The sequence below is a fragment of the Trichechus manatus genome, unplaced genomic scaffold (genome assembly GCF_000243295.1).
Source record: "Trichechus manatus latirostris isolate Lorelei unplaced genomic scaffold, TriManLat1.0 scaffold00030, whole genome shotgun sequence".
In the NCBI taxonomy this organism is placed as follows: Eukaryota; Metazoa; Chordata; class Mammalia; order Sirenia; family Trichechidae; genus Trichechus; species Trichechus manatus.
In genome coordinates this window covers 8,896,064-8,908,209 of record NW_004443966.1, presented here as the reverse complement: position 1 = coordinate 8,908,209, position 12,146 = coordinate 8,896,064, and the positions used below count along the sequence as shown (strand labels likewise).

Sequence of the window (12,146 nt, the reverse complement as noted above, 5' to 3'; positions counted from 1 at the left end):
CTAGTCTACAACGCCACCAGACTCTGAGGAAAGCTCTACCAAACAGGGCTTTACAAACAAAATCCAGTTACAATTTCACCCTCAAAAAAAGGAAAGAGCAAGCTAACATAAAGTTTAGACTTAATTTGTCAAAGGAAGGAAGCTCACTGTTAAGGTACCTGTTCCTAGCACATCACAGTCTGTCTAAGCTCGACAACATATAACAAATCAACGGCCCCATGTGGAGAAGCAATGCTGAGATTTCCGACGTAATTAATTTCCTTTCCACAAGAGTCAGATTCATCATTAAACTCTTGTCCCCTCCTGCCCCCGCTCTCTGTACACAGATCTGAGTGCTTCCTCAGGAGAATGCCAAACCAGACTGGGTCAGGAGCCAAGAGGCAACTCTAAACCAAAGTCCCCTGGCCTCCCAGCGCCAGGAGACAACATGCTGCATGTCTGTATTAGCTGTTACAGGGGCTGGTCGAGAGAGGGGCTGATTTCATTTGTCCACTCAATGAGCTTCTCCAGGGTTAGTGATCAGTTTACACAGTTCTTACAGACCACCAAAAGTGACCCCTCCTGCTGGCTAATTGCCCAACACACTACGTCCCACAGAAAACTCCAGGATCTACTCTGAGAGAGGTCATTTGTCTCGGACAGGGTGTCCAGGACCAAGTCTTAATGAAATGACCAAGTCAATTACCCTCTCACAACCTTAGTTTCCTCATCTAGAACATAGAGATAAAAATCTTTCCATCTTAGATGATTACTGAAAAGCTTAAACAGAGTTATGTAAGTGAAAGTACTTTGCAAACAGTAAAGGTGCAAGGCCAGGTAAGAGGCTACTGATAATCTTCTAACCTCCTAATTGGTCTCCCTTGCGTAAGATTCACCAGTGGCTCCCGAGTGCTCTCAGGACAAAGTTCAGACTCTGGGGCAAGGCTTAGAGGCTCTTCATAATCTGTCCTCTATTTATCCTTCAAATGTACCTCTTGCCACATGCCCCACTTCACTCTAGACTTCAGCCAAACAGGACATCTTTGAGTTCCTTCAGAAGGCTGCGCCGTCTCTCACATCGCAGAGCTACTCTGCCTGGAAAGCCCTCTCTGACTCCCGACTAACTCCTTCTTTTAGGTTCAGATTTTCGCTCAGATGGTATTCATTTCCTCCTAGAAACTTTCCCCAACCTCTCCTCTTTCTTATCATATATTCATCCCCTCGGAGGCCTTATCATCACTGTGTTAAAATCCCATGGATACTCATTACCCTTTCCTCTCTGAAAATGCTGTGGACTGAAAAATGTTGTTGACCGAATGAGTGAACTTAGTAAAAATGATAATGACTGGGTGTTCGACATCAACGGTTGACTAACAAATCACCGCCGTTTTCCTCCAGGGAACTTCATAAACAATGAATACTGGGAGTCTTGAAGATCTAGTTGAAATCTCACCCACCTCCAGCAGCTCCGTTTTACTGATTAGGAAACAAAGGTGCTGAGAAGCTAAAAGACTTGCCCAAAATCAGATAGCTAACCAATGGCAGAGACATGCTTAGACCCTAAGCTCCTGGCTCTCGGTCCCTGCCTTTTCCCCCACAAAATGTTGACTGTGTCCAGACTGTATACTTAAACCATCCGTGTTTTCCTCATAACAAGAGAACTCAAGGCAGATGAGGTGTAAAAGAAGACTTGAAACCAGGAATCAAGTTCAAGTGCCCACTCTCTGATCTTGGGCCATCAGCGCCTTAGGCTTCTCATCTGTCCAATGGAAATTTAGCAGTGGCATACCTAAATAGCAAAAAGTTCCTATTATTTCAGATTAGTTTTCACCTACCTCACCAAGTTTTATGTGAAGATAATGAAAATATTTGAAGATGTTTTACAAATTTCTTCTCAAAGAAATATTTTTACAACTTTCAAGCAGTTATCTTTTCTGGTGATATATAGCTTTATTGCTCAAGCCAAGGCATTTTCAGGGGCAGGATTCAAAAACATTAAGCAGTGTCTTTAGTACTACAAAAATGTTAACCAATTTACCAGCTGAATCAACTAATGCTACTACATCTTCCTTCTGTCTTCATGTCATCAACACACTAGTGTTCAACCTGCAAAAAGAATCGTCACCCACAAAAAGAACCCTCACCCACCATCATTAGCTGAAGAGTAAAAGGGAAAAACCTCTTTCCTGTAGAGACACTGCTTGATTTCACAGACTCACAGACTATTTCAGCCAGAAGAGGCTCTGAATACCATCAAAGCTTGCATTTATTTGCCTTTCACGGTGAGAAAACCAAAAACTAAACCCACTGCTGTCGAGTCAATTTCGACTCACAGCAATCCCATAGGACAGAGTGGAAATGCCCCATTGGGTTTCCAAGGCTGTGAATATTTACGGAAGCAAACCGCCACATCTTTCTCCCGCGGAGTGGCTGGTGGGTTTGAACAATCGACCTTTCCGTTAGCAGCCAAGCACTTTAACCACTGTGCCACCAGGGCTCCTCGATGAGAAGACAGGCCTAGCCTAACTTCTTTGGGAGGGGCTTGAGCCATGACCAACTGGAACCATGAACTAGTTTTTTTTTAGAGCACTAGACACTACATTTGCAACACCTGAGATGATCTGAACAAAAAAATGTGGTGAATCATATAATAAGTTTATATATTAATTAATAATGCTAACAATAACATAAATTCAAAATGTAATGGCGTTTATCAAAGTTGAAGGCTAAAGGGACAACACAGAGACACACTTCTGACATATGTATATAGTTGCTGAGTGCTTAACCACTGCACCACCCAAAAAACCCGTTGTCACCGAATCGATTCCGACTCATAGCAACCTCTACATATACGTGTTATATATTTATACATATAAGTCTATTAATATAATTAGTCATAACACAATTATACTGATACATTTACATATAAAATATACATATACAAACATATAATTATATATTCAGTTCTTTAATATTAATCTTATACATTACACATTTTCCTGTTATATAATTATAATTAATATAATGCATTTGTATATATCTAATTTAATTATAATGGAATTTTATGGAACTGAAAGAAATGATTTCACTTTTCCCAGAAATTTTTCATGTTCCTGTAAGACTGAAAAGTTTCAAACAACAGTAAGTAAACAAATTAGGAAGTGTCTTCACTCAAATTATTTCGTTTGTGGACACCACCTTGGTCTGTGCGTCACTGTTCATTACTGGCTGTGATCCAGCCATGCACCAATTTTTCATTATCTAGTTCTAAACAATGTAAGAGAGGAATCGCAGTCAAAGGTTGCTATTAATTCTCCCACTATTTTTTGCAGACGTTTCTAACTCTTTAGCAAACAGTTAACTTCGCCTGCTAACAAGGAACAAAAGAGATTGAGCAAGTAGCAAAAGAAACTGATAGGAGAGGAGGGGAGAATGTTTCCATCCTCCTCCTCTTTCTCCCTCTCCCCAAATCCTGGTATGGGCGAGGTTCTCATGATATGAGTCGTTCCAAAAATGGAAGAGTTAACCCTCCATAAAGAATTAATTGTTTTCCAAGCCGTCTCAAGATTTTATTCAGAAGAGAAGAAGTGAAAAATTTCTTGTAGAGAACCATAAACAGCTACTCCATCCAAATGCATAAGCAATAAACAAATCACAGCAGGGTTAGCCGCTGACATCTCATAATGCACTTTTTTTTTGTAATGGATTTTGTGTAGTGTGTGTGTGTGTGTGTGTGTATATGTGTGTGTGTGTGTGTGTGTGTGAGATCAGAGTACTTTGCAATATCTATTCCAGATAGGCAAATTTTGCAACTTTTAAATAGATCACCCTATAGTTCATGTCAAACTTGATCATGCATCTTCAGAGATTTTCCTTCCACTTTAGACATCAGGAAACTACCTACATGTTACTACAATAATTACTGCCAAGTTCTTTGCCAAAGCATGCACAACTATACTGTGATGTGGGGAAGCCATGGCAGCCCCAGCTCTGCTGGAAGAAAGCTGAGCCACGTTACACATCGCTTCACTGTTCTGTGGTTGGTTTTTCTCATGATGAGGTGGGATTGTATACCTAACGCAGCTATCGCAAAGTGCTTTGAAATCCTGCAAGGCTGTCACAGACTGCAAGACTCATGTGTCATCCAGTGTACCTTAGTGACTGCAAGCCTAAATTTGATGAACATGCTACATGCAGAGTTTCAGCATTTTCCCCTAGGAGCCAGGGATTAAAATTCTGGACTGAGGAAGACGAGAGCTCCCTGGAAAACGGCCAAGGGGTCAGCAACAAGTAAATACCAAAGTGCCTAATTAAACCGATGCTGAACGCTACAGGTAGGACAGCAAGAACACATTCCGCCACAGCCAAGTAGCAGGCTCCTGAACTCTTTCCACCACTTTATGTGGCTTCCCAAAGGAAGTCCCGTGTAACTAAGCAACTAAAAGAAAGCAGACTTATTTCTTCCTCTAAAGATAATCAGGCAGCTACTTCCTTTATGGTTCTTACTAATTCAATTCAAAATGAGAAAAACCCAAAAGCGCAAACCTGAACAAATGGAAAGGACACATACTACATCCAATAATGATTCGTTGAAAATATTTTCAATACTGAAGTTTAGCCGTAACAATTGCACAACAAAAAGCTACATATAAATTTTATAAAAGGGACAGCAAATGGTAGGATGTTGGCACCCTTCCTTGCGACCCCAACGCCCATGGCAGATCTTAGGAATCAATCACAGCTCGGATAGGACGTCAAAACTCTATGAAACATAGCATCCCAGGCGCCCACTACCAGTCAGTCAGAATTGGCACTGATGCTGAAGCCTATCTTATCCCAGCTTTGAGTATTCTTCAATATAGCCATGCCAAAATACTGAAATGGATCTTTAAAGAAAGCCACTTTGTGGCAGTTTGACTACTAAAATAAAAGCTTCATTTAATCCACAAAATAGTAATCTCTCTTTCCTGTAATGAGGACAGAAAATATAACCACAAACAGCAGTTTTACTCTAGACACTATGCTGTTCCAATGAAATATTCAAGTGATTCTATATAATAAATGTTTATATACATCTTTTTTTTTTTTAATGGGATTTGGCTTTATTCAACACAAACGCCCAGCCCAGCTCCAAAGCACTCACTACCCTGTCACTCAAGTGAGCGCCAGGCAGAACACAGACACACACATAGCTCCATCTGCTAATTAAAACTGGGCATGGAACTGTTAATAGGCATCTGTTGCATTGTTTCAAGCTAATGGGCAGAGACAAAGCTGAAATGGCTCTTTTAATGCAAACCCAGTGATTTCACTCATTTTCTATTTGGTATTTATGTTAGTGGGGGGTTGGAAGCAGGGAGTTAAACAGCTTATTAAGGAGACTGAAAGATAAGTGAAATATCTTTCATATTCCAAAGCATCCTTTTAAAACAGATTATCAAAGGATATACAGCATTTTATATGGGGGAAATACCATTCTTGTGTTAAGAACTCAAATGGAACACTTTTAACCATAACTCAGGCATCGTCAAGTCATCTATAATACTATAAAGGGCAGTAACAGTAACTAAAATGCATGCATCACTTTAGAGCTCCTAGAGTACGTTCACACTTCATTCATCTGACCATCCATCCATCCAGTCAATTAGTCATTTAATACAGGCCTTGGAGAGTTAAGAGGTGATTAAGACTTATTCCTGCCCTAGGGAACTCACAGCAACCCGGAAAGGTAGGTGCAGTATTTTTAACAGTCTATTCTAATGAGGAACTAAGGTCCGAGAAGAGCTGACTCACCAAAAGCCTCAAAGCAAGTAACAGCAGATGCCAGGACATGAACCAGATCTGACTCCAGATCCACTGCCGTTCCTAAGCCACTATACTATCTCCCTAACACCAAACACAAACCAGTACACTGCACCTGCCTCAGAAAATTAAAAATATTTTAGGGCTTTTTCATGTAAAACACCAGCTCTGATAAAGAATCCATTTTAAAGTACTGTAACCACCACACCAGTCTTGGAAACCCAATGGGGCAGTTCCACTCTGTCCTATAGGGTCGCTATAAGTAGGAATCGACTTAATGGCAACGGGTTTGGTTTTCTGGTAACCACCAGACACCCTCAACCATCGTGACCAGTTTGTAAGCTCGTGGCTCATAGACCCCATCCAGCCACAGACATGTCTCTTTGGCCCTTACTGGTAAGAGTCTTCACCCTGTTTTTTGTTTTGTTTTTAATTAATTGCTAAATAATTTGGATTTTTATGAGACATTTTCAGCATGTCTTGAAACATGAGAAGATTTTCCAGCATGGAAATGCAGCTGCACCCTCAGAAAGGAAATATGCTATCCAGTTTGCCAGGGTCCACACCACTCCCTATTGCCTCCCACTCTGGGCCCACTCCCTTCTTTCAGGGTTCCTGCCAGATTCCTTTGAGTTTGCAACTCCTGACCTAGATAGCAATAATCTGTAATCTCATCCTGATTCCCCTTTTTATCTTTCCATGGCTACTTACATTTCAGAATCTTCACAATGTTACACTCCACAACATTATTCACCATCTAAAATCTACTTCCCCATCCTCGCTCGCATCCTCTTCTCAGCCTGCTATGAAAACTCTTTCCTGCAAAATTTTCCGAAGTAGCAATTCTAACACGCACAAGGAAGCTTGATCCCCAGGACAATGGCGTATGCAGGCAGGCTGACCTAGACTAGAGCCAGCCTCAGGCCACGCCAGCAGCTGCCCAGCTGTCCACTTCTGGTTCTATGGTTCTTTTCAGATTCAGTTGCTGAGTTCAATTCAAAATCAACCCCTAATTTTTCCTAGTCTTCAAAGACCAAACTTATGTTCCTTTAAAACAATATTCGAACCTATTTCTCTCCAGCTTTTCTCAGTGGATCCAAGCAATCTTGCTGCTGTTGCCAAGAGAACTTCCTCCCCGGGCTGCTGGAGTGCAGCATAGCTGGTGGAACTCCTTATTAAATTACACTTATTCTTAAGACACAGCCATATCTGTATCCAAGACTTGGTTTCCTCACACCATCCTGACATTCGTTGAATGGCTTTTTTCATTTATTAGAACACTAATTTAGGAGATGAGTTTAACCCTTTATCATCAAGCATTAAATTCTACTCTTTCTGAAACAGGGTTGCTCTCAAAGCGACGACACGCATTCCAACGGGTTTGTACCTAGATGGCAGTCTACCGACAGCTTTGAAAGAACACAATGACATTATGTACAGAATGTTTAATTTGTATTTGCATGTTCCTTGCATATTTTTGTTTGAAGAACTGAAACCAAGGAATACAACTGTGAAAATTAGAGGCAACTTGCTCTACACATCTGGGTTGTGCTCAGCCAAGTGTTGATATCATCTTGGATAAAAATGTAAATATGACAAAGTTTGTTTTTCAGTCAGTAAGTCTTGATAAAAGCTTTGAATTGCAACCAACCAAAAACAGCTTTTAAATTTAAACAGGGGTCGGCCAACTTTTCCTGTAAAGGGCCAGTTAGTAAATATTTTTAGGTTTTGCAGGTCACGTATGGTCTCTGTCACATATTCTTCTTTGCTTTCCTTAACAACCCTTTAAAAAATGTAAAAATCATTCTTAGCTTGTAGACTGTACAAAAGCAGGTGGCAGGCCACTTCTGGCCCACAGGCCGTAGTTTGCCAACCCCTATTTTATGGAAAGTCGACCTAAGAAAAATACACAATGTTCGAGAATAAAACAGCTAAAAGTGCTCTGATGAGGCTGCTGTTGTTGTGAGCCAGCCAGTCAATTCTGACTCACAGTGACCCCATGTGACAGAACAGAACTGCCCCATAGGGTTTCCTAGGCTATAAGCTTTAGAGGAGCAGATCGCCAGGTCTTTCTCCCGCAGAGCAGCTGGAGGGTTCGCACCCCGACTTTCAGTTAGCAACCAAACACTTAACCACTACACCACCGGGGCTCCTTCTGAGGAGGCTAGCCTTCAGCAATTGCCAAGATGCTGCTATTAATTGATGTGATTGCAGTCGTTACGTTGCACGTGGAAGGACCTTTAATACTAGGCTGCACTTTGATTTCCTAACCTGAAACTGTAGACACAGAAAGAAAGCGCAAAGGACAGCTATGTGCAGAATTATCCCAGCGTAAATTCCCACAGGACTTGGAGTCACTGTATTTGCATTTACTATTTCCCTGAACAGACCTGGCTAATCAAGTGGGGACATCATAACCTTCCTCACACGTGTGCAAAATCTAATGCCTCCTTGGAAAAGGTGGCGGCTTGAATTTACGGACATGATCACACTGATCGAAACAGCAGCAGCTCGGTATTTTGAAAAGTAACACAGTCTTGGATTTGGGGTCTCCCTCGAGGCTCTGCTACAGCCAGCTGTGTGATTTTGAGGGCGTCAACATAACCTGAGTTTTCTTATTTACAAAACTGGGCAGAGGCAGAAAACAGATAATTTCTAAGACACTTTCTGCTGTCAAACTATGACTATACTAAATATTGAAAGCACTCAGGAAATACCCTAGCAGCAAGAAGGGGCCAGGGGCAGGAGAGAGATAACAAAGGGGAGGAGATTAAACTGCCCCATCAGAGGACAGAGCTGGGTTTCCTCTTTAGTTCTACCAGCGCCTTGATTGGTACAGGGCCATTCCAAGATGTCACTTCGCCCTCATGTCCACACTGCAATGCACCCACATCCCACAGGAAATGTACAGCCAATCGTATTGCCGGTTCCTAGTTGTCTTAACGTTACATTCTTACAGAATTAAACGTCAATTTTGATAGGCTCATTGGTCCTAGGCACTAGGCCTATAGATTCAAATGCATAAAACAGCCCTATTCAATAGTTAACAAATAGTATCTGAATGATGGACCAGAAGGTCCTCAGTAAGTCAGATGAAGAAAATTTACCCACCCTCACCCCCCAGAACAGAAAGACAGTAAGGAAATGGGGGACCTGGGATATGAGAAAAGATAGCAAGACCCTCGAGAAGAGAGAAGAAGAAAGCATCTGTGAGACAACTGAATCTGGAATGAAAATAACTAATTGTCTCCTTCCTTTCATGATGGCGGAACTCCTAGCAAAACAGTGACTAAAGACTTTTAAAACTACTTACACTTTGACAAAGCAAAATTAAGACTTAAAATGTATCTTCATGGGACGAAACAGGCATGTGTACACATCTACCAAAACATATGCAAGCAAACCCGACGCGTTCAGAAATGGGTCTTCCCTGTGACGTAGGCCTTATCAAGTGTTGTCAGCAATGCTGTGGTAGACCTCATCAAAACCCAGTCAGAAAAGCCAGGGAAATTGCACACCTAGGTACTTCAAGAAATAATCACTTCTCAGGAGGAGATGGATCACCAACTCCCACCTCAACAACTTCAGACCACCTGGGGGTGAGGGTGGAGGACTCATGGGGGAAGTGGATATTGCTGCTAGAGATGTTAACACTCCAAGCCTACGTCTGTGGGCAGTGAAGACTGTAAGACTCTTCACTAGAATGGTGTTAATATTCACCTTATTTTCCCAACTTAATTTCAACCACAAAACATTAGGTTTCAGGTATATAAATTCTTCCGCTGTTTGAAGGCAGTATGCTACCACTTCCCGTCAGAGGTCTGGGGCTAAGTAAGAGGCATGGGATTCCCCCTCCTCCGTGTCAACTGAAGGCAAAGCTCATAGCCTCCTTTTACCACATCCACCCCACAGAAAATATAAAGACCAAGATCTTGCATGCAATTCATCCTATTTAACATCTACCTCCTATTCTAAACAGTTTCAAGACATTGGTTTTCATGCCGTAATAACTGCAACCTTCCAAACAACTCGTTTCAATCATTTAAAAAAAAAAAACTCAAGAAAGATTTTAATCCTTCAGAATGAAAAGTAATTTTTAAAAGCTGCTGTTTTAAAAGGAAGCAGACACTCTTCTCAGAAATGTGGGAGAAAAATTAAGGCGAGAAAAAGAGAAAACTAATAGAAGTATCGCAAACAAGCAAAAGTCATCCAAAGCGCGCAGGAGAAATAGCACCAGCGAGATTCATTCACTTTCAGGGCAGGAGGATACTTCTGGCAGACTCATCCATAGAATGGACAAAAGACTACCCGCTCAACTTGTTAGAAACTGTCCTTTAAGACCATCTGTACTGCATTATACATTCAATAACAAAGAGGAATGGCTTGGGGTTTTGAAATTAGTACCTACGTCAAAAATTAACGCCCTTTAGTTCCTGTACCAGCTCCCACCAAATCTCTTAGGAATATACTGGAGAGATGACATTTAAAATCTGCTTCCTCAGAGAAGAAAAAGTTCCACTCATGACTGACTGCCAAGAACCTGCAACTCAAACTTCCCTAAGCCCAGACATCACAACACACATGGGGTTTCTGACCACCCAATCCATATGAAAGTTAAGAAGCCCAAACAAACAAATAAAACATAGCCTTTCCTAATACCTGATTTAAAGAGCACTCTATACCTAAATATGCCTTCTGAAAAAAGATAAATTATGCTTTAAACACACAAATATTTGAACTCAGTTACTACCAAAGCACAAGCCCCGCAGTATTCCCCAACCCAGAAATTCATGGTGAAATACGCTGTAAGAACCATTGGAAAGAGGCCACAAACATCACCCAGACAACCAAAAGCTGAGATTCTTAAGGTGCTTAGTTACCTGCAGCTATTCAGTGAGGGAAATGATGTTAAGGTCACTTCCATAGGCAGCTTAAAACCAACTGTGATTTGCTCTTCAGTTTATGGTAAGTTTGAGATCTTATTTACCTGAACACAATGGTTTCCACTGCAAAAGTTGGAAGGACAGCTCCCAGCCAAGATCAGAAAAAACTCTTAAATCAATTGGAAGCAATGAGGTTTGGGGGTGGGGGGCATTGCAAGTTGTGATTCTTTAGTAAGTAATAATTAGAACCAAAACAAAATATACAGGGAAGCAGGGAGAATGTAAGATCAATTTGTTGGCTGAGCAGTTATTAAACATTTAAGCTCAAGTATTAAAAAACTGAGAAGTGTATGGAGAAGATAGTAAAGGGGTGAACCATATTTTCCTGACCACACCATTCCCAAAAATCACCAATTCGCTTAACACCCATTAACACTCACAGAACGATTTAATCCTTTTTAGACATTACTCCCATCATTAGTCACTTTTTGCTCTGTCTCCTGCACTTGATCCAGAGGAGTGAAGAGAGAGAAAATGGTAAACAGTGTTCTCAGTTACTGGAGAAAGTCCCGCTCCCACTGCTTTCCATTTCCTTTCTCTTCCATCTTCTCTGCTCAACCTCTCTATACTGTCTATCCTGTTTCTCTTTTCCTTTCTATCTCAAATCCAGCTCTCCTCTACTTTCTTCACCAAGTAGCCTCACTCCACCCTCTGGTCTCCTAAACTCTTCTTCCACCTGCCATTTTCTTCTGCCCCCTCCCATGACATCTCTGTCCAGACCTCTTGGAGACAGCGCCCTCTCATCTGTCACCTCCTGATCACTCATCCCACTCAGTTCCCTCCTGATTGCCTGAGTCTCACCTCTCCTGTCCCTTGTGTCCTCTGTCCCTCTACTTCATACTTCACATCCCTCCCACTTCCCCCAGCCCTTCATTTCCCCCAACCCTTCATTTCCTCCTTCACACTTCCTTCCTCTTTCCTGTCTTTTAATGCATTTTTACACTCACTGTCGTCTTCCCTCTCCCCGTGAGATTTCTTGTGTCCCCCCACTATGTCCTTCTAGGACCCCTCCCTGTCAGCCCCTCAGCCCTCTCATGCCCCCAGTATCCCTAGTCCTTGTCTGTCTGGTTCCCCTTTGCCTTCCTTTGCCCCCAAGTTCCCCCTCTCCACCAGCCCCACGTCCCCGCCCGTCCCTCTCTCTCACGCCTTCGCCTTCTCTTGTTGCCCTCGCCTCTGCCGCCCCCGGGGTCCCCTCCCCGGGACTCCGAAGCCCCACGCCTCAGCCCGGCCCCCTCGCTCCCGCCCCCGTTCTCACCCCGTCCGGGACCGCGGCCCCTCCCTCACCGATGGTGGAGATGAAGGTGGTGTTGAAGGCGTCCTCGGAGAAGCGGAACAGGAGGCAGGTCTTGCCCACCCCCGAATCGCCGATCAGCAGCAGCTTGAACAGATAATCGTACGTCTTCGCCATCTTCTCGCTCCGGC

General features: G+C 42.5%; 1 protein-coding gene across 1 annotated transcript in view; it reads right to left on the bottom strand.

Moving 5' to 3' along the window:
- The window catches only part of RAB8B (RAB8B, member RAS oncogene family), a 73,640-nt gene extending 61,500 nt beyond the window's left edge, over nt 1-12,140 (bottom strand). Inside the window, exon 1 of the mRNA XM_004374640.2 lies at nt 12,009-12,140. Coding sequence (XP_004374697.1) covers nt 12,009-12,132 — 124 coding nt within the window. The 5' untranslated portion in view covers nt 12,133-12,140. The remainder of the gene's footprint in view (nt 1-12,008) is intronic.
- Between the last annotated feature and the right edge of the window lie 6 nt (nt 12,141-12,146).